This window comes from Artemia sp. Qi Xiang Cuo, chromosome 13 (genome assembly GCF_049724085.1).
Source record: "Artemia sp. Qi Xiang Cuo chromosome 13, ASM4972408v1, whole genome shotgun sequence".
NCBI lineage: Eukaryota > Metazoa > Arthropoda > Branchiopoda > Anostraca > Artemiidae > Artemia > Artemia sp. Qi Xiang Cuo.
Window position 1 is genome coordinate 4,242,093 of NC_142806.1, and position 23,829 is coordinate 4,265,921.

At 35.3% G+C, this 23,829-nt stretch overlaps 1 protein-coding gene across 9 annotated transcripts in view; it reads right to left on the bottom strand.

Annotated features, from left to right (window-relative positions):
- Nucleotides 1-23,829, bottom strand: part of LOC148944860 (pickpocket protein 28-like) — a 210,109-nt gene that overhangs the window by 14,153 nt on the left and 172,127 nt on the right. For 8 of the 9 annotated variants that reach the window (XM_089099157.1, XM_089099156.1, XM_089099154.1 and 5 more), the window contains one exon: nt 14,851-14,942. The exons of the other annotated variant lie outside the window; for it this stretch is intronic. In XM_089099157.1, the coding sequence (XP_088955283.1) occupies nt 14,851-14,942 (92 nt within the window). The remainder of the gene's footprint in view (nt 1-14,850; nt 14,943-23,829) is intronic. 9 annotated transcript variants of the gene reach the window in all.

The window sequence follows — 23,829 nt, forward strand, 5'->3', positions numbered from 1 at the left end:
TTAGCTGAAATGGTGAATAAACTGAGACTTACTTTATTCCCTTGTATATATTGCAATTACTTTTTTTAGACCTCGGTTTATTTCCCAGTTTTGATTAACTTTCAAAACAGTTCTAATAAATAAAATACTTAATTCATAGTGAAGGAAACTATATTTGTTGATCATTATTCTTTTTTATGAAGTTACCTGTAAAGCCCATGCAGTCAAGTGGTGTGTTAAATTTTGTGCTTTGTCTACTGTCTATAACCAGTTTTGCTTTTGAAGTTATCAGCCTTTCTTCTTCCCTCCTTCTTATATTGCTTTGTGTTTTCTTAAAAAAAAAAAAAATTCTAGTTGAGTGTTTGCTTGCTATGCAACTTAGAGAAAATTTTACTTTGCATTCGAGCCTTCCTTTCGGCAACAAGTAGGGTATTAGAATGATTTATTTTGCTGTTGTTGAAAAATGAATATCCTTCTAAATATTATCTTTGCACTTTCTAGCATTTCATATTCCTAAAATAAAAATTATTAAAAAATTTTAAAATCGGAACTTTTCTGAGCTAGATTTCCTAACCTTTCGTGGGTTTAGGTTTTATTAATAATATTTGATTTTCTAATAAAGTTGGGTTAAAATACATCTGATTTTAATAATTGGGTACATTTTTGCAGATTTGTTAATGAAGTTTAGGTTTAGTTTTCAGAAATATGGACATCCCACTTTATAATATATCTGATTTTATTAATAACATTTGATTTTTTTATATAAAGTTAGGTTATAGTTTTCAGAAATGAGAACATCCATAACGTTCTGTTCTAAATTTTTCAGAAGAAGATTGAAACACTTATACTTTGATTGTGAATATTCGCCATGAAGATAAAGAGTGCTTCTTTAATTCTGCGTTTTCTCTAAGAGGTGTAAAAATGTTCAAGTTCTCTTCTGAAGATAAAAAGTTCCTCTTTAATTCTGAGTTTTCTCAATAAAGTGAAGAAAAAGTTCAACCTCCCTTCTGAATTTTCTCAAAGAAAAAAAAAGTTACAGATCAATTCTAATTTTTTTTCATAAGAAAATTAAAAAGTTTCCACTTCAGTTCTGAATTTTCGCAAAAACGGGAAACAAGTTTTGGGTTTCCTCTGGAGTTGACATCGTACCCTAAGAAAATAATGGAAACAAAGACAAAGTAATGCATTAAAATATCTTTATTGTTATAATTCCATGATAAATATCATCCTAAAAATGAACTATGACACCGAAATGGAATCATATCACGAGAAAAAATTCTGCAAAAAATTTATAATAGGCTTTGAAATAAACTTTATTTCTATGGATGAATGGATGAAGCCTAAAACAAACAGAAATTAGAAATCCTTGGAAATCAAGTAGTGAGACGATTATGAGTATGAATCGTCAAGGATCGTTAGCACCAATGACCCTAACCACCAAGGACCTCAACCTCCAAAGGTCCCCATGAGAATGATATAGAAATGTTAGTCGTGACTTTTACTATTAGAAAAATAATGTTTGTAGTAGCACTTTTTTGTCTTTTTTTTTGGGGGGGGACTTCGAAATTATTCAACTTTTTTTTTACGTATCTTAAAATGAAAGGAAATTTGCTTACGGCTATAGCAATCGTACTCGATATGTATATGCGAGATTGAGGTTTCCGGGTTAGACCTTAATATATTCAGTCTTTGAGTATAAAATACAGGTCCAAATTACAATTTTGTATAGTTTGAAAAGCTAACTTCAAGGATGTATGGTGTTTTCGATTGCGAATTCATTGGCTTGAATAAGCCATCATGTGGGGTGATTTTTGAATGTGCGTTTCTATTGCTGACTACAGATCATAGAGAAGTCTCTTGTTACCACTGGCATATCAACTACAATATGTATGCCTACAATAGAGACATGTGGCGCAATACAGTATACGTTATAAACAAACTAGGTTTATATGATAGAGTGATACCTCCATTCTATGACGAAGGGAAGGATCTATCCATGGTACAAGAGGAAGTTAGAGAAATATGTATTTTTTTGGTGTAACAGCACTATACGCGAAAGGGAATGTACCTACTGATAAATCTTTAATCGACAAATGCAAATCTGATATACCAATATTCAACTTGGAAGATTTTGATTGTGAGGTATTTCCGAGTAAAATACACAACCCAGAGGACGAGGTTCAATTTTTTAGCAGATGGGTGCCGATAAATATTCCTTCTCGGAATATGTGTATAAGATATCCCAGGAAGAAGAAGAAGAACAACAAAATCCGTGATATAGATTGGGATCACACCAAGTGGATGATGAACAATGATGAATTTTTATAACAACCATCACCCCCATGACTATCCGACGGTCTTTGTAAAGACCAACAAATCTATAAGTACTTCGTAAACCATGGTCATATGAATCTTTTCTGTGCCTTGACAGAAAACAAAACATCGCATCGTACCAGTCTGAAATAGTTTTTTTTTGTACCATGTGAAAAAATTCACAAAGGGTTTGATGCAATGAGTGGCTAATCAGATCAACCCTCAGTATTACTTGCCAAATCTCCAAAAACTGAATGCTGAAAACTATTTAGGCACGAAAGGTAGTTTAGTTTTAATTCTGTATCCAAATATGTATAGTTTACTAGGTTTTAGACTATTTGTTAAAGTTAAAAACAAAAGCCAATCTTCATAAATTAAAGAAAAAGGGGAAACACCCAAGTAGGAACTGACTTTCATATCTTGAGTTGAAGTGCCCTTTTTAAGCATTAGAAGATATCATGCAGTGACAAAGTGTCGTTTACAAGTGGTTTCTGCAGCAAAATAAATATTTTGGCCTAAATACAACAAAAAAGCTAAAAGACTGAGGGTAGAAAGGCAATCAACTTAAAATTATTGAAAAAGTTTGTAGACAATCTCTTATATTCTGAAGGCAGGTTGCCAAGCAATATAGTTCATATTTGAGCATAAAAGCAGTAAGTTAAAAGTGAAATACTATTATAGGCAATGGTTCGGAAGCTTCATTTGGATTTGATTTTGATGTTGGATAAAAATTCAGTCATTTTTATAGAAACTGCATTAGTTTCACGGAAAACATCTTTCAGCGTATTTTAACTTTAAATGAAAAGTGTTAAATGCAAAATTATTTTGGTTTTTATGTTGGATAAAAATTCGTTCATTTTTATAGAAAGTGTAATAGTTTCACAGGAAGCATCTTTCAGCGTGTTTTAAGTTAAAAAAAAAGAATTCATTGAAAATTGATTTTGATGTTGGATAAAAATCCATCCATTCTTATAGAAACTGCATTAGTTTCACGGAAAACATCTTCTGATTTAATACACGCAATAAACTAGCTAGTGTCGATAACTGGATATAGAGTACCAGTGGGAAAGCCGTATCGTGTCTCTGAACAAGCATAGAGTACGATTGCTAGAGCCGTAAGCATATTTCATGTCGTTTTAAGATACGTAAAAATCTAAGTGTCAGAGTGAATTGAATTTAGGTTAGATAGATTATAGATGGCAGCACACCCGCTCAGACACACACTCATAGTGAGAGAGACTTGCAAAAAGTTGGGTTAATCTAGGTTCGTGAATTGAATTCAGATTACATAGATTATAGATGGCAGCACACCAAAAAGTTCAGAGAGACATGCAAAAAGTTGGGTTAATCTAGGTTCACTTAGAGTGGCGCCACTGCTAAAAACACACCCATCTACTAAAAAATCGAACCTCGTCCTCAGGGTTGTGTATTTTACTCGGAAATACCTCACAATTAAAGTCTTCCAAGTTGAATATTGGTATATCAGATTTGCATTTGTCGATAAAAAGTTTATCAGTGGGTACATTCCCTTTCACGCATAGTGCTGTTACGCCAAAAAAACAACATATTTCTCTAACTTTCTCCTGTACCATGGATAGATCCTTCCCTTCGTCATAGAAAGGAGGTATCGCTCTATCATATAAACCTAGTTTGTTTATAATTTATAATGTATTGCGCCACATGTCTCTATTGTAGCCACACATATTGTAGTTGATATGCCAGTGGTAACAAGAGACTTCTCTACGATCTGTAGTCAGCAATAGAAACGCACATTCAAAAATCCCCCCACATGATGGCTTCTTCAAGCCAATGAATTTGCAATCGAAAACACCATAGATCCTGGAAGTTAGCTTTTCAAAATATACAAAATTGTAATCTGGACCTGTATTTTATACTCAAAGACTGAATATATTAAGCTCTAACCCAGAGACCACAATCTCGCATATCCATATCGAGTACGATTGCTATAGCCGTAAACATATTTCCTGTCATTTTAAGATACGTAAAAACAAAGTTGAATAATTTCGAAGTCCCCCCCCCCAAAAAAAAGAAAAAAAAGTGCTACTACAAACATTATTTTTCTAATAGTAAAAGTCACGAATAACATTTCTATATCATTCTCATGGGAACCTTTGGAGGTTGAGGTCCTTGGTGGTTAGGGTCATTGGTGCTAACGATCCTTGACGATTCTTACTCATAATCGTCTCACTACTTGATTTCCAAGGATTTCTAATTTCTGTTTGTTTTAGGCTTCATCTATTCATCCATAGAAATAAAGGTTATTTCAAAGCCTATTATAAAATTTTTTCATAATGTTGATATTTATCATGTAATTATAACAATAAAGATATTTTAATGCATTACTTCGTCTTTGTTTCCATTATTTTCTTAGGGTACGATATCAACTCCAGAGGAAACTCAAAACTTGTTTTCCGTCTTTGCAAAAATTCAGAACTGAAGTGGAAACTTTTTATTTTCTTTTGAAAAATTAATTAGAATTAATCCGTAACTTTTTTTTTCTTTGAGAAAATTCAGAAGGGGGGTTGAACTTTTTCTTCACTTTATTGAGAAAACTCAGAATTAAAGAGGAACTTTTTATCTTTAGAAGAGAACTTGAACATTTTTACACCTCTTAGAGAAAACGCAGAATTACAGAAGAACTCTTTATCTTCATGGCGAACATTCACAATCAAAGTATAAGTGTTTCTATCTTCTGCTGAAAAATTTAGAACAGAACGTTATGGATGTTCTTATTTCTGAAAACTATAAGCCAACTTTATATTAAAAAAAATCAAATGTTATTAATAAAATCAGATGAATTTTAAAGTGGGATGTCGATATATCTGAAAACTAAACCTCAACTTTATTAAAAAATCTGCAAAAATGTACCCAATTATTAAAATCAGATGTATTTTAAACATATATGTTCTTATTTCTGAAAATTAAAACCCAACTTTATTAGAAAATTAAATATTATTAATAAAACCAGACATACACCCACGAAAGGTTAGGAAATGAAGCTCAGAAAAGTTCCGATTTTTCAATTTTTCAATAATTTTCCTTTTAGGAATATGAAATGCTAGAAGGTGCAAAGATAATATTTAGAAGAATATTCATTTTTTAACAACAGCAAAATAAATGATTCTAATACCCTACCTGTTGCCAAAAGGAAGGCTCGAATGCAAAGTAAAATTTTCTCTAAGTTGCATAGCAAGCAAACACTCAACTAGAAAACATTTTTTTTTAAGAAAACACAAAGCAATATAAGAAGGAGGGAAGAAGAAAGGCTGATAACTTCAATAGCAAAACTGGTTATAGACAAAGTAGACACAGCACAAAATTTAACACACTACTTGACTGCGTGGGTCCTACAGGTAGCTCCATAAAAACGAATAATGATCAACAATTTTCTTCACTATGAATTAAGTATTTTATTTATTAGAACTGTTTTGAAAGTTAATCAAAACAGGAAAATAAACCGAGGTCTAAAAAAAGTAATTGCATTATATACAAGGGAATAAAGTAAGTCTCAGTTTATTAACCATTTCAGCTAATTCTTAAACCAGGTTCTGCTCTTGTAAAGACAAATTCTCAATTATGTTTAAAAGTTTGAGAAAAAGATCCCCCTATAGTAGTAATGGTAGTTTATTTGTAATGAAAATCTTGTTGGATGTAATGCATTTTAGGAATCTAACTACGTTGTACAGGTCCTTGACCGCCTTAAGTTCTGTAAAATTTTGTCGCGTAGCTTACACATTAACTTCTTCCTCGGGTTAATCATCAATTAGAATAGACAATTAATTGAAAACAGAAATTATCCCTTCCCATGGGCAGACGGAAGGGGGGCAGAGGGGGCATCTCCATCCCCTAGAAATTCAAATTTACACCGTACATGACTGAAAAGCAGAAGGTCGAAAAAGCAGCTAAAAAAGGTAGATGGCTGAAAAAGCAGTTGATAAAAGGTGGATGGTTGAAAAAGCTGTAAATAAACAGCTGGGATGACAGAGTAAAAGTCAAACAAGAAGCAATTATCCATAATGCCATGGAAAGACTTAGCTCTAATCCAAGAAGAATGATTAATGCTGAAGCTTATTGATAATTTTGATTTTTGGTAATTACTTATTAATAAAAGATTTCATAGGTATGATAGAACTTGCTGGCAATGTAAGGTTGTGTGAACTGCCAATATGACTTGAACCTCCCGCCCTTTATCACAGAATCGGCTGCCCCCCTAGAGAAGAGGCTACGTATTCCCATGTCCCTCCCCCCTCATATATTGATTTTGAAGCTACAGAAAACATGAGAATTACTAGGAGCGATATTGGGGGAGGAATCGGGGTAAACAAAATTCTCTCATTTCATAGGAATCCAAAAATAATTTAGTTAGTCCGGTAGAATGAGGCCTTGCATTGTCGTACAATAGCAGAACTTTTCTTTTGTCCCTTTTATTTAGTGGTCATGTGAAATGTTTCGAAACCACAACCATTTCGCGATGTGATAGTGTCTCATACATCAAGGTACTCGGTCAATATTTGGCGCTTAAAATACTAATAACAGTTGCCATCATTCCTCGTCCTGCCACCGTCAATTTTTCTGATTTAGCACAGGGTCTCCTTTTTCCTCATGAGCACTGTGTCTTCTTTATCTCATGTTTGATTTATCTGCCTCTTTTTCTTCATTGATTAAAAAAAAACTTTTTCCACAAAATAAGTTTTTCAAAGAAAAGTAAAGAACTCCATTAAACAAAAAATGACCAAAATTAAAATCAAATAATCTATCAAGCGTGAAACTACCGCAAATCAACATCGATAAATAAATGAAACCCAGAAATTACGATAAATAACCGGGTCAAACTCAAAAGGAGCAGAAATTAGCATAAGTTGGGCGCAAAACCCCTATGCCTTCCCAAAGCCAGAACAAAATTTGCACTTTACTGAAAAAAATATAAATGTTTTTACTTTTATAACTTTAATAAATCAAGTAATATTATCATTTGGATTACCAAATATCAGTATAGATAGATAGATAGATAATTTTATTCACCCACTCGATACAAAACCACAAATGGCACGAATGGAGTATAAAGAAGAAGAAAAAAAAAAACAAAAAAAAAACACATAACGGCAAAAAAAAAAACAAACGTTACGATACACCGCCAAAAAAAAAATACATTATTACAAAAACTCACTAAGGACGAATTGCAATTGCCAGACTACTAGGCCCAAGCGACCCCAAAAATTCAGAACGACGTTTCGTCACAGCAGCAATCGGATCTGTGATACCGAACCTTGCAGACATCTTGGAATTTTTAACCCACAGTGGGGTATTTAAAAGAAATTTTGCATATTTGTAAAAAAGTGATCGAAGGTTTCTTTTATCACTAACACTAAATATATGCCAAAACGGTGATAAAGCCAGAAAGTGTGGGATCACCAGTGCATTATATAGCCTAGCTCGAATTTGTCGATTATATTTCGCTTTAGTTGAAGATAGCGCCCCGTAAGCCTTACGTGCCTTTTCTGCGAAATTACTTATTTGGCGAGCACGTGTAGATGCCATGTTATGACCTATAGGCATTCCTAAGTACATTATGGAGTCAGACAGTGGAACCTCTTGAGCACCAAATTTGACAGCAAGATCTATACAATCTGCATTTCTCCTATTGAAAGCAACAATCTCGCTTTTACTAGCATTAAAAGATAGGCCTATCTCTCTATAAGCATCATCTAGAATCTGAAAATTCTCATCAATACGAGACAAACATCTACTTAAATTAAAAATATCATCTGCGTAATTAAGTAATGTTACATCCAAACCTCGGAAAATGCAGCTCATTTGCACTAACTTTTGGGCCTCGAGAACACTATTATTATACAACCGGGGTGACGAAATTGCACCCTGCCTAATGCCCTTTCTAACCGGAATAGCTTTTGGTAATACAATCGGCCCGTTAGGAGACGGGACTTTAACTTGGACTCGAAGCTTCTTATACATATCCCGAAAAGGCAAAATAACCGATCGGTCCACACCACGTTTATGAGCAGACACTAATAACTGGGGATGTATCCCAGAATCAAAAGCACGTCTAACATCGTGACTCGCTAGAATAAGGGATTCATTCAGTTCATCAGCTTCTATTAATATATTAGCAAGAATATAATGGACGTGCTCGCGACCAACACCTTTTTTAAATCCGAACTGATTATCGGGGGTAGAACATTGAAAAGCAATATGATCTATAACTAGCAATTCCATAAGCTTACATAAAACCGGCGAAACAGTTATAGGGCGGTAAGATACGCATTCAAACGGATTTTTCCCTTTTTTCAAAATAGGTGTAATTACTCCAGTACCAAAAACGTCGGGAACGAGACCAGAATTAAAGATAATTTGGAATAGAAGCTCTAAATGACTCAGGAGACCAGCAGTACCATGTACAAGATGCAACCCACACAACTTGTCGACACCTTTCGATTGTTTCTTTTTTAATTTTGAAATTGCACGAATCAGATTAGGAACAGTTACTATGTAGCCAACACCAGAACTAGGCAAGTCCATGAACTTATCAAGTTCGACTTCATATTTATCTTCAAGATCTTGTTCGGGTGGAGAGAACTCAGAAGTAAAGTGGGACACCCAATCTTGCTCAGAGATCACAGGTTCGACACTATTCTGATCACCATTACGTTTAAGAAATCTCCACACAGCATTTGGATCATTACTTATCAATTGACTATGTTGATCGATCACTTCACATTTATGCTTAGACAAAATCTTAGCAAATCTGCGTTTGCTGAACAGCCGAACTTCATTTACAACACCTGATTTCGGACGACCACACTCGTTCCAGAGCCTAAGCCAAAATTTTGCACGACCACATGCTTCACTTAGAGCAGGGTTTTCGGACCACTTTGGAATTTCCGTTCCCACTCGGACTTTACGAATGGGGACCGCAGCGGCCTCGGCAGATAACAGTGCGTGAGATATTTCACTACAGTAGATGTTTAGTAGCAGCTGTTTCTCTTCATCTTGAATACATACACTCTGCTGTAGTAATTGGAACGGCACTTTAATCTTTGTGAGAATCTCATCCAATACGTAATGATAAGTAGCCAGGTCAATTTTACTCCAATTAGTTTTGATTTTCCACTTCTTTTCATTAGTTGGGGGGTTAGGAGAGGCAGGAATTACTCGAAAAGTGTTTATAATTGGAAAGTGATCAGACGCGCTTACGCTCAGATCTACGTGCGAATTGCCGCAAGCTGGAGATTGGATGGAACTTAACATGAAGTCGAGAGATGAAGTCGAGCCTGAGTTATGGATATAAGTAAAACACAGATCATTGTTAGCAAGACGAAGACCGTCACAGGAAGATAGGAGGATCTGTGCTCGAGCGTTAGACTCATCAGTCAAGTCACAGTTCACGTCACCAGCGACTATACATACAAGGCCCTGGCTAGAACAGCTGCCCACCGAACTCGATAGCTTACTGCAGGCTTCACTAAATTTTTTTTCTGATTTACTGTCTCTGTAGTCTGTTGGCATGTACACAGAGTGGATAACAGTTTTGTGCACCTTAACAGCAACAAAAAAGTCTGAAGATTTATACAGAATGGGATTTAACCTGCTGCTAACAAGAATGGCGATTCCACCGGACGGCCTTCCCCTGCCCGATGACTTTGCAGGAGTAGCAAATACTTTGACGCCATCGTTTAGCTCAAGCAGACTAACGGCTTGATTCGAGAGGAAGTGTTCCTGCACACAGAGTACATCATTATAACATAACAATCCTTCTAACAGTGGTATTTTATCAACCACTCCACCATTTAAGTTCCATGAAACAACCCGTATAGAATCACCGATCATTGTTTAGAAATTAGCTTCTGAGCTACTGGACATTGGAAGCTGTAGCACGGGTGTCGAGAAGAACCACACAGAGCGCATTTGGGGGCATATTGGCATGGATTGTCCCGAGAGCGGGAATGATCTCCACCGCACTTTGAACATGTCGGGAGATCTACACAAGATTTTGCTGCATGTCCGTAGGACTGACAGTTGTAGCACTGCATCGGTAAGAATTTAAATTCTGTAATGGGTAGTCGCTCGTAACCAAAAATGGGCGGAGAGTTCATTGCGATAAAGAGATGAGCTTTGCTTTCAAACTGTAATTTGAATGACCGAGTACTACCAATTTGTACGGCCTTAACACAGTTCGGTACAACTGAGCGCAGTTCGTCATCTGAAGTTTCAGTGGGAACGTGGCGGATTATTCCGAAGAAAGCGGGAGTTTTTACTTTAACACTTATAGTTGAGTCACTTTTACCCACTGCCTCAGCCAGGGACTCGGCAGCATTCTTGTTGTTCAAGACTACTCTCCATTCAGATTTCCTAGGTTTCAGCTCCACAATGTTCGAACTAGTATCACCACATACTCTGTCCAAATAGGATTTCCGAGCGCTAGGGTTCGAAAGATCTTTCGGGGGATTCTTCAAAACAACCGCATATGACAGTTTCGACATGATCGTGTTGGTTTCTGCCGCAGGCATAGCAGAGACAGAAGGAGAGGGATTAGAATCCACGTAACTATCGAACTTAGCACACAATTCGTTTACTTTCCGGGTTAGGGTAGCCGTCACTTCTCCCGGGATTATCGGAACTTCATCAGGTTCGAAAATCACAAACCGCGGCAACGAGATATTTTTATCTTCACAAACCCGAAATACTTTTAATATGTCCAGGATATCATCGGTGTTCTTCGATCGCGCAGTAATACGTGTGGTAATTCCTGCTAGGGGCCACAATAACTCCTTCGCCATTGCAATTGCTTCCTCTGAGAAAAACTCGACTGCTTTTTTCGCTATATCCTCCGAGCGATTACCAGCTTTTATCGCACGGAAAGCATAATTCAGTAACGCATTCCAAACCAATTTCTCATTACTCCCCATCGCAACAGCCACGTCACAATCCGTAATGCAAAATCAAAGTCCGAGGGGAGGAGCCAGTTCAATAAACTACGACGTAATACAGAGCTATTTAAGCTAATAAGCGAGGGAAGCGTAGTCTCTTGCTACCTGATCCCCGCAGTTTAAGGGAGTCACACTCCCGGCAGGTACAACGGCCCTTGCGACAAGAAACTCCCCTCTTCTGCTCGCTTATTAGTAAAATTTAATAATATGAACGCACTCTAGAATCCGCTATTAAGAATTATTATTAGTATTTCAAACTAAGTCACTGAATTAAATTCAAGCCCAAGCAGTGAATGAATGAATATCAATAATCTAGGTCAAGTTCAGGTCAAATCACCAAAAGTCGACTGTTATTTATTCCAAACTAAGTCACTGAATTAAATTCAAGTTCAAGCAGTGAATTAATGAACATCAAGAAACTAGGTCAAGTTCAAAGCAAATGAATTAATCCTGGTTGAGAGCACGCTTTAAAGTTCAAGAAATCCAAAAAAGATGTTTTCACTTGGGAGACTGAATCAAGACTATATGATATATGTATATTAAACTGACAATGCATATTCATTTGTATTTTTTCAGTAAAGTGCAAATTTATTTGCACTACACTTTACCCACATCGTTCTTTACTTAGGCAGCGCTATCGCGCTTCCTATGGTACATTGTCTAATATCTTTTTCTCCGTACTATGTCTGATTCTTTTCTTTTTGCTTTATCACTTTTGTCTCTAAGATTAAACAGGTGCCTATACAAGGGTGACAGTTCGAGGGGGATCAGATAAATGTAATTGTCCCTCTTGAGTTTTTAAAATACTCAGTTAGACTGCACTGTATATTCATGCCTCAGACCTAGGGTTCGGATCAATAGGTGCATGGTAGAGGTAAGACATATTTCGCAAGCATGGGTGAAACCTTTATATCACTGTCCTTGGTAAGTCAATGTACCGGTTAGACTGCACTGTATATTCATGCCTCAGGCGAGAGGTAAGACATATTACGCAATCACTAGTGAAACCTTTATATCACTGTCCTTGGTAAGTCAATGTACCGGTTAGACTGCACTGCATATTCATGCCTCAGGCGAGAGGTAAGACATATTACGCAATCACTGGTGAAACCTTTATATCACTGTCCTTGGTAAGTCAATGTACCGGTTAGACTGCACTGTATATTCATGCCTCAGGCATAGGGTTCGGATCAATAGGTGCATGGTAGAGGTAAGACATATTACGCAAGCATTTGTCGGACTGTGTATTAACATACTACTATAGTGGCAAGGTTATTTGACATTCCCGTCTGGCATTGACTATTGAAGCAAAAAAAAAATAAAAATAATGTAATATTTTTGTCTGATGACGCTTTAATAATTCATTTGACATCTTGTCAAGTTAATAAACTGATGAAATAAGAATAGTTGGTACCACATTCAATTCTTTCGGAATTTTACGTTTTAAGGATCAAGAAGAAAAAATATATAATTATTGCATAATCCACTAAAATTCTTAGAAACAACGGGGAATAATCATGACAAGCTATCAATTAAAACTTAAATTTTAATCCTCTTCATAAGAATAATTAACCCGTCCTGTTTTCTGGATAAGGTTTTCTGGATAACGCAATTAACGTTATTTTACCCATGCCATGAAATTTGCAAGTTGTGAACAAATTTAAATATCATAGGGATCAAGGCAGCTGTCACCTAGTGAGGGATTAAACTCTTCCCATTTACAATCTAGGGAAAATATTATTTAATCCAAGTGACCTTATCAAAAATTGTAAGGTCAGTTACTTCTTAAGGACACGTCCGACTTAAATTTAGTGTTCTTTTATTTTATTTTTTTTTTTAATTGTTTTTGATTAGGCTTTTTGCTATTCTCTGCTTGAATGAGAATTCTGATTTTCCAAGACTAATAATTATCCAAGACTAATGAAATTAAAGCTGAAACATGAAAGGTAATTTATTCTGACACTGATTTATTATTGTAGTTTACAGTAGCATTACAAATACAGAAAACTACACAAAACTCGTTTAAAACATCAAAATATTTATTTAGTCATTTTTTTTTATAAAATAATGCCTAAAAGTGAATACTGATTAGGTGGATTACTGTCTTGCGTAAATTAGGCTGCATAGATTGGGCAGGCTTGTGACAAAAAAGAAATTTCCATCTTCTTCCTTGAAAAAGATGGAAATTGTCTAGAAGTCGAAATAAGGGTTTTTTGGGAACTGGATTAAAGAAGATAAAACTTATTCATTGGGTAGTGATGAGAGATATTAAAACATAAAACAAGCAGCAAATAACTTGTATAATAAGTTAATTTATTCTTAACAAAAAGTAGTTAATTGTTATGGGATCCAGGACATCAAAACAAAAATATTTTTACCTTATGGAAACACCATGGCTTTATTAATTAAATGAAAAAAAAACTGTTTTTCGACTGAAAATAAGGAGCAACACTAAGACTTGAAACGAAAAAAATATTCCTTATATGAAAGGGACTGCCCCCTTTTCAATACCCAATTCTTTAAGCTGAAGTTTTTATTACTTTAAAAAGCTTTAGAGTCTAACTAAATGGTCCGTATGTTTCAGGACTCGTTTTTAAAGAGTTGTAACAAAGGGTCGAACATGGTTAATATAATACTTTTCTTCCAAATAAACTTAATTACAACCTTAGATTCAAACTGAATAAATAAATAAAAAAAAACTGTCTCTGTAGACCTTACTAAAACTAACTAACATTCCCAACGTATTTGTCCCAAAAAAAATTAAACCATTTAATATAATTTCCACCCATTCTAGGAGGAGAATAAACGGCTATAAAACAGTGAAAATTTGACTATCTTTAAGTATAATTATATATAAAAAACAAGTCTTTTAAACGGAAATTAAGGAGCGACATTAAAACTTAAAAGGAACAGAAATTATTTTTTACTGAAATAGTTTTTTACTGTTTCAAAAAATAAATTTGGGAGACAGAGTCAAACTTTAGCGTAAAGAGTGAGGCGTTGAAGAGGGGACAGCTCCTTTCATATACAAAATAATTTTTGTTCGTTTTAAGTTTTAATGTCGCTCCTTACTTTCAGTTGGAAAAAAAACTTGTTTTTATATTTAATACCATTCTAAAGTCGGTGTATAGCATACCGTCATTGTGAAATAGGAAGAAATGCTGGATGAATATGAATTACTTAAATATTGAATTATTTGAATTATTTAAATGCTGGATGAATTATTTAAAAGCGATTTCGAAACGTGAATGAAGATGGAAGGAAGCATAAAATATGATTTACAGAAACCTCCTGGATATTATAAAGCAAAACTTTCCTTATTATAGTGTTTTCTTACAGTTTTGTAATTATCTGATGGTTATATCTTGCGTACCCCATTGAGGAGGGGCTTCTGACACAGAAGTGAATGTTATGTTGGGAAAGAGTGCTGTTAAGGAATAGATTGGTATAGGCTCTTTTGTCATTGTAGTGCTTCCTCTAAGAGAGCCCATAGAACAGAGAGTCACCTTAATTTATTTCATAGTCTATTAATGGCGTATATTCATCTTTACTCAAACATAATCAAAAAGAAAATATTGGCCATAGGACTTACCAATGAAATCTTCCCATGCTAATCTCAAGTCTCGGATGTAGTGGATGACGTAAGCATCTTTATAGAAAAAATGCAAACGAGACAAATTTACGCTAAAAATTAGAATTAAATTAGGCTAATTGGAAAAATCAATTACCTTATCAAGCATAACACATAACCAACTTACTTTTAGCCTCCCTAATCCGAGTGTAAGCTATTTGCAATTAAAAAATAGTTGGACACGTTAGGAAAAATTAGGTTTTGAAGGGGTAGGAAAACAATTACTAAAACAGCGAAAAACAAACGAGGCAAATTACAGAATCGACGCCATAACAAGAGGCTCGGAGAAAATCCCTCCCTTGGAAATTCCTGGGAAAAGCAGTTCTTTAGCAAATTTTGACGTCCTGTGGCCCGAGCCTCAAAAAAGTCCAGATTCTGTTATTTTTTTTTGCATTGATTCAAATTACCAATGATCAAATTTCAATATTAGTTTGTTAACAATTACTATGTATTCAATTTGTAACTGAAATTTCTTTTTTCAGTATTTTTCTTGACTTCTACGGTTCAAAACATTTGAGAAAATTTACGCCATAAACCAGGATTCGCTTATTGACAAGGGCCAAAGGAGGGTTGCGTTCATGTCTTTCCTTCTAATAACTAGAGCCACTGCCATGATCTCCCACACTTATTTTCGTTGACATCTTATTTGTAAACTACGCAGGGGGATAGGGCGTTTCGCCAAGAAAATTTTTTTCCCCGGTAACCCGTCTTAACTCTCAGCGGCCCTGGGAACTGCTTGTGGATTTCAATAAAAACAATTATTAGCCTGACTTTTATCATTTTCATATCTTATTTATTTCTTAGAAAATAACATTATGTATAATTTAAGAACTATTATTTTTACTAAAATAAAGTTAGAAACACTTTTCTTAAAGCTATTTTAATAGTTTTCTTAGCCTAACTTTATTTATGAATACATTTAGAATATTAATTTTTTTAAATTTAGAACTATTTTTTTTATTTTTTTAAAGTTGGAACCTTTCTTTTTTTTCTATGCCTAAGACTCTAAATGTATAGACCATTTTATAATACAGCCTAGGATAACAGAAGAATTAGCTGAAACTACAACATCTATTTTTTCTCTTTCTATTCTTGTTTAAAATTAAATAAAAAAAAGTTTCTTTAACTGAAAGTAAGGAAAGTTTTTTATTTTTTTAAAAAATAGAGTTGTGGGAGAGTCAAACTTTAGCGTAAAGAGCGAGGCGTTGAGGAGGGGACAGCCCCTTTCATATAAGGAATAATTTCTGTTCGTTTTAAGTTTTAACGTCATTCCTTACTTTCAGTTAAAAAAAAACTTATTCTTTTTATTTAATTTTTGAATGTTTTTGAATCAATACAGGTTTTGATTTTGGCTCACCGTACATGAATAATTAAAACGGAATTAGAATATTAATTTTCCTTTTTTTGGATTACATGGCTTTCTCGAAACTTCTTTAATTTTATTTACGAACGTTTTTATTAGTAATAAATATACGTACCTTACGAATTAACTTACGTAACGCACTTCTATATTCATATATTTTTAATACATATATTAGAGGGTTCGCCCCGTAGTCAATACCTTGCTCTCTAAGCTAAAGTTCGAATTTTGTTCCAATTCTTTAAAAATTACCCCTTAATCACAAATGCCGTTAATTAGAATAAATAGCTCATTATGAAAGTACTAATAAATCTTTGGCTTAAAGAGCAAGGTATTGATTAGAGGGTGAACCCGATCATATACATAATGTTTTCTGTCGTTTTAAGTTTTGATGTTGCTCCTTACTTTCAGTTGAAAAACTTGTTTTTTTATAATTTCTGATCTTTTTTTTAATAATGCTGGGAAATCCGGCAACCCCTTCATAGCAATGTTCCTTCCCCCATGAAAACTTCCTTCATGGAAAGATCCTCCCATATAACCCCCGATCCACCCCCCCCCCCACTACCAGAAAAAATCCCCCCTGAAAATGTCTGTTATGATACGCTGAATATGATGGTGTGATTTTCATTAATGTTCTATAACTTTTAGGGGGTCTTTCCCCCTTTTTCGAAAATCAGCCAAATTTTCTCAGGCGCGTAACTTTTGAGGGGTATGACTAAATTTGATGAAACTTATATATTTGAAATCAGCATTAAAATCTGATTCTTTCGATGTATCTATTGGTATCAAAATTCCATTTTATAGAGTTTCGGTTACCATTGAGCCGGGTCGCAGCTCCTTACTTACAGTTTTCAATCTCAATTTTTCATCTCAATTTAGGAATGAGGTTTTGAAAATCCTACATAATGATCGTTTTATGAACGGTATTAAATAACAAAAAAATTCAACTGAAAGTAAGGACCACCATTGAAATATAAAACGAACAGAGATTATTCCGTATATGAGAGGGTTTGCCCTCCCCTCAATATCTCACTCTTCATGCTAAATATTTTAGAACTTAAAAAAAATTCTTTTTCTAATTTAACAGCCCTTGTGTTTCAGAAGTCGTTCTTGAAGAATTTAGGGAAAGAGTCAAACTTTAGCGTAAAGAAGAAGAGGAGAGAAAAACCTCCCTCATATACATTAGAACTTTAAAACTTAAAATGTACAGAATTTATTACGTTTATCTCTCCTCTTTTCATTAAAGTTTGACTTTTTGTCCCAATTCTTTAAGAACGACTCCTGAAACACAAGGGTTGATTAATTAAAACAATAAGAAGCTTATTTAAAAGTACTGAGGTATTGAGACTTTAGCGTGAAAAGCGAGGTATTGAAGGGAGAGAAACCCCACTCATATACGCAATAATTTCTGTTCGTTTGAAGTTTTAATATTATTCCTTATTTTAAATTGAAAATAACTATTCAGTTATTTAAATTATTCCTTATTTCTATTTATTAAATCCTCTTAACACACAACAGATTCAGCAGAGAAAAATTAGGAACTTCATTTCAATCCATGCGGAGACACATCCGACTAAATATTTCGTGGTAATAAACTACTACTACTAACAACTCACCGCAGCACCAAGCCACCTGAGGCCAACACAGCTACGCACGCTCCTTCCCCATCCCAATCTATTCAAAGGCTCCCCTTTGCACCTTCCCAGGAAGTTCCCATTTCCTTTAAATCTTTTTTTTATGACGTCCTGCCACCCCAGACGAGGACGACCTGCTTTCTGTTTAGCCCTACACGGTTGGCCGAAAAGGACAATCTTCGGCAATCTGTCATCCTTCATTCGCACAACATGCCCTAGCCACCTCAACCTTTCTTTCATTATAGCCCTAGAAAGCGGTATTGAACTACATTTTTCGTACAGCATACTGTTTAAAATACGGTCAGTCAGCCAGGTACCCTGAACAATCTGTAAGCAGTTTCTCTGGAAAACATCAAGGAAATCTTAATAACAATCAAATATCTTAGGTATGACAATCTAGTTATTACCAATACGGTGCTGGGTCATAAAATGGCTCATAAGTTAACATGGTATTCACGTGATGGTAAGACAGCAAACCTTATTGATTATGTTATAGTAAACCGAAGACTGGCAGTATCAATACTAGGGTATATAGGAGTGCTGTTAATGATGTTGAAAGTAAAGATCACCATCTAGTATTGTCTAGGATTAATTTAAAGCTGAAATTCCGGAAGGGTAACTACCTCGCGGGAAGCTATGATGTTGGTAGACTCCAGGATGAGAATTTGAGAGAAACCTTCCAGGAACAGTTGAATACTAAACTTATTAGTTTAAAATTTGACAGTGTGGAAGATGGTTGGAATAATTTCAAAAATATTTTATGAAGTTGCTGAAGGTGTCTTAGGGAAGAAAGTTAGGACTGCAGCTAAGAATATTAGTGAAAAAGCTTTATGTTTAATAGAAAGGAGAAGGGACCTGTACAAGAACTATCTGAGTGATAGATCATATGAAAACAAAAGGAATGTAAATAAAGTGGAAAAAGAACTAAAATATGAACTAAGGAGGAGTGAAGTGGAGGCCATGGATAAAATTGCAGAGGATCTGGAAGATGCAATTAGACGGCATAATAGTAAAATATTGTACTGGCTTGTTCATAAATTGAGAGAAAGTAGTCAATCCGGACTTGTCCCAGTTAAAGATAGGAAAGGGGACATAATTAGTGATAAGGGAAAGGGTTAGAGAGATGGGCAGAACATTTGGAGAATTTGGTAAACCGAGATAGAGTTGCAGGAAAAGATTTAGAGTAAAATGAAAAAGTTTGTTACACCTTGGATGCGAAGAAAGATTTGTTTTTTTGAGGAAGAACTAGCGACAGTACTAAAGGGATTAAAAAATAATAAGGCTCCAGGCGCTGATAGTGTGGTAAATGAGTGTGATAATAAACTGTGTTATAAAATCAATATTGGAGTTGGGTAGGGCGACAAAGTGAAGACTTATTGAAAAGGAGGCGATTCATACTGTAAACTGGGCTAATGGCAAGGTTAGATAAATTGTTAAGTTGCTGTTGATCTCAAAGGATCCTATTCCTCTTTGTGTACTCCAAACTCAGTTTTTTGGTTCTAAGCCATCTGCATAGATATATAAATATAAATGTCTTTATAAATGACTATCCCTAGAAGCTAGCGAAAAATTCTTGCGTATTAACTTAGTCTCTAAAATACCTTAACTCACCATTCTCAGTTAAAACTTAAATCTATTAGGGTTGATATAATCCATCTTAGCGTGCAAGATAGTGTTAAGTTAGGTTCTTGAAATGGATGCTGTTGTTATGATTGTAAATGGCTAATTTTCACTGGGGTATGAAAATATATTTTCCAGATCCTACATCCAACTTTCATCATTTTTTATAACTTGGTGAAATCCGTGGCATCATGGGGGGCCCGCTGTCCCCCGGAAAATCTTCCCCTGTAAAATTCTCCCACATGAAAAATTCCCACATACACAAAACTGAGCAGCCAGAGAAAATATAAGATAGGTACAAAATAGGGATTATTATCGATCAGATGTTCTAAGGGGTAACAAAAAGACCAAATATAAAAAAAAAAGGTTCTAGGACAGGGGTTGGCTGGTCTCCAATCACTTCCGACTATAAAATAAAGGACTAGAACTCTCAATTTTCGATTTAATGAGCATCCTCTGATGTTTCTACGACCAGGAGTGGGAAACCGGAGATGTGAAGGGGGCGGACACTCTCCTATACGGAATAAATTCTGCTCGTTTTGGGGTTTAATGTTACTCTTTACTTTCATCATGACGGCTTAGACCAGAGTAATTCCCAGAAATCAAGAGCAATTATGCATCAATTTCTACAACCACCCCCTTTCCTTAAAACATTCTGTATTTATCTGAAGGCGCAATGAGAGTTAGAATGTTTTATCATTAAGATGCACCCTTTGAGGCATCTGCCCCCTCCCTAGCCATAAAACGATAAAAGAACCCTAACGAGGTTTCAACCTTTCATCTACAAAAACTCGGAATTTTATATTTTCTGCCATAAACAAGATCACAGATGTGTGGTGTTTTTTTTTTTCTCCGTAGGGATGATCGTATCCTAGAAGATCGGGAAAGGGCTCATTTGAATAATAATTAAAACTTTTAGTGTACTTTCTAGTGACCAAATAGATTGGAGGACAACTAGCTTCTTTCCCACAGACCTTTTTCTCCAAAAACATCCGATTGAAATTTGTGTATAGCCATCTCATTCAGCATAAGTGAAAGGCAAGGTCCAATTAATTTGCCTTTGGGGATTACAGGACCCCCTACAGCCCCTAGGGAAATGGCTGTAAGTTTTGCAATTTGTCCATTGTTTACTCATAGTATGTGTTATTGGGAAACATACGGAGATTTTTTGCTGGGGAGTTCTATATGGAGGGGGATCTTCAAGGGGAGAATTGTCAATAAGGAGGAAATTTTCTGGGAGATATTTCTCTGGATTCATATAGAGATTCTTTTTATTTGTTTTTCTTTCTTTCTTTCTCTTTGGACGCACAATTGCTCATATGGAAAAAATGTTACTGGAGAATTGCCCGGGGAGAATTTTCAGTTGGATCGGAATTTTCCAGGGTAGAATTTCCACAGGAGGGAATTTTCCTTGGAGATTTTCTACGGGGGGATATTCCGGGGAGTTTTTTTATGGGAATTCTCCACACGGAAAATATTCTGTGGGGGAGAACTTTCCGAAGCAATTTCTCGGGGAGAAGCCTAGCATTGAAAGCGCTTTTTGCGTGCTGCTGATTAGTTTCTTGTACTTTGATTCATTTTAATCAATACGAAGGGGCTACTGATCTCCCAATCAAAAGTGCCGCACATACACATGCTGCTAATTAGTTTCTTGTACTTTGATTCATTTTAATCAATACGAAGGGGCTACTGATCTCCCAATCAAAAGTGCCACACATGCACTTGCTGCTGATTAGTTTCTTGTACTTTGATTCATTTTAATCAATACGAAGGGGCTACTAATCTCCCAATCAAAAGTGCCACACATACACATGCTGCTGATTAGTTTCTTGTACTTTGATTCATTTTAATCAATACGAAGGGGCTACTAATCTCCCAATCAAAAGTGCCACACATACACACCGAATTCGTCTTCACAAACGAAGCTATAAACAGAGTTAACGAGACTCCTCGGAATCCAATTCTCCATAGATCTGCCTGGAAGAGCCACTTCAATCAGATAAGATCCTCGTGTGCATGAAAGCTAGAGAAAACTCTTATTTGCAAAACGAAAAACTTTCAAACGCCCAGCTACTTTACAAGTGTTGTATCAGGCCCATCACCGAGCATGGATGCCCGCTGCATGTGGCTATCTGAAAATGGTGTTTACACCCCTTCAAAATATCCAGATTATTAGGGTAGCAGGGCGAGATTCATTCGTTCTCTATATCTCTCTCCAGTCTCTTAGTAAAATGTTTAATGCAGAGTCGATGACTTGTTCTACAAGTACATAAATTCACCTCCTTCTCTAGAGCTTTCTCCTATAGGACTTCCCCCTGTTGTTCAACCGACAAGAATGACATGAAGACACACAGCTTGGTCAAATCATTTTAAGGTTGGCACGCTGGGAACAGCGTATTTGAAGAACAGCTTCATTCGATGATGCGCTTTTGTTTTAAACGATTTTCCTGGGGACGTTATCCCTAAAAGTTTCTCTGTCGGCTCCTTCAAAAGAAGGTTCAACAGTCATCTAAAACGTCGTGATGGAGCAACTCGCAGCGACTCAAAATCTACCTGATCCCCCGAATTTAAGAATAAAAAAAAACTAAGTATAAATTATTACACTACTATACTGCAAGAAATGCTGAAAACACTGCAAATTGTACTTATTTTCTTCAAAATATCTAAAATTCAGAAGTTTCTTCGCAGTAACTTTCATACTCCAAAATTTGGAATTGATTTGCAAGATAGAAAACACCACCCAGACCAAAGCTGGATCATACATGTATTTAAAAAACTTAATTCGCAATATTGTACAATCATCTCCCTTCTAAACTAGCAACAATAACAAAAAAAAGTAAGGTAAATTTATAGTAGATGACAGAAAGTAGATAGAAAAAAAAAATATACAATTCGATTCCAATTAGTCGATTCCAATTCGATTCCGATTCCAACGATTACAATTCGATAAAACATTAACGTTTTTACTTTTATAAGTTTAATAAATCAAATAATATTAACATTGTGATTGCTAAATATCAGTGTATGTATATTAAACTGACAATGCACATTCGTTTGTATTTTTGTCAGTAAAGTGCAAATTTTGTTCTGGCCTTGGGAAGGCATAGGGGGTTTGCACCCAACTTACGTTAATTTCTGTTCATTTTGAGTTTGACTCGATTATTTATTGTAATTTCTGTTCGTTTTGGGTTTCATTTATTTATCGATGCTGATTTGTGGTAGTTTCATGCTTGGTACATTATCTGATTTAATTTTTGCTCATTTTTGTTTACAGCGAGTTCTTTACTTTCCTTTGAAAAACTTATTTTGTGCAAAAAGTATTTTTAATTAATTTCCGCTCGTTTTATATTGACAGTCTTTTCAGGGGAGAAAAAATAATACTTTAAATCTTTTCGCTTTTTAAGACTTTAAAGTTTGGCCTGCTATTTGTGTGCTGGAGAAAAATTTTCAGAAATTTTTAACTACATACAACCTTTTAAAAATATAGACACAAATGGTACTGTTTAATTCAGTTTCATACCTCCTCTAGTTGACTTGATATGGAAAACTTGATACCATTCGCAAAAAAAAATTATTTTTTTTCTTTGATAGCATGAATACACTTACGCTATTTCGATTTGGTAGAATTTTTAGAGCAAAAGTAGCCCAGAAAGTTTGAATATAATACCCTCAGTCGCTCTTGGGATACTGCTGAGATGCCTTATTGGGAATTAGCCTTATCACAGTGCATTTTTATTTAATCTTAAGGCAACATTTAGTTTTTCAACATAATGGGCAAATGGGAGGGTGGGCGTCGGTGGGGGGGAGTGCAAGGGGGATTAGTTGTCCTCCAATCACTTTCGACTATTAAAAAGGGCACTAGCCCTTTGGATTTCAAATCAAATGAGCCCTTTTTCAAGTTACTACGACAAAGATTTCAATAAAATCTTATATGCCCCCAGGGCATAACTTATAACCCTTGCCCTGCTTGCTGTGGGGGAGTGTCCTCCTCAAAAACATATTTTCTATCTGGAAATCAACTACGATGAACAAAATGACTATCTAAAGATTTTTATTGGATGTGTTTCGGGGAATGATGGGTGGGGGGGGGGCTAGTTGCCCTCCAATCACTTTCGACTATTAAAAAGGGTACTAAACCTTCGAATTTCCATTCAAATGATCCTGTTTTGAAGTTTCTACGACAACGCCTTCTATAAAAACCTTATATGCCCCCAGGGCATAACTTGAAACCCTTGCCCTGAGGGCTCTGGGGGAGTATCCTCCTCAAAATCATTTTTTTATCTCGAAATCACCTACGCTGAATAAAATGACTGTCTCAAAATTTTT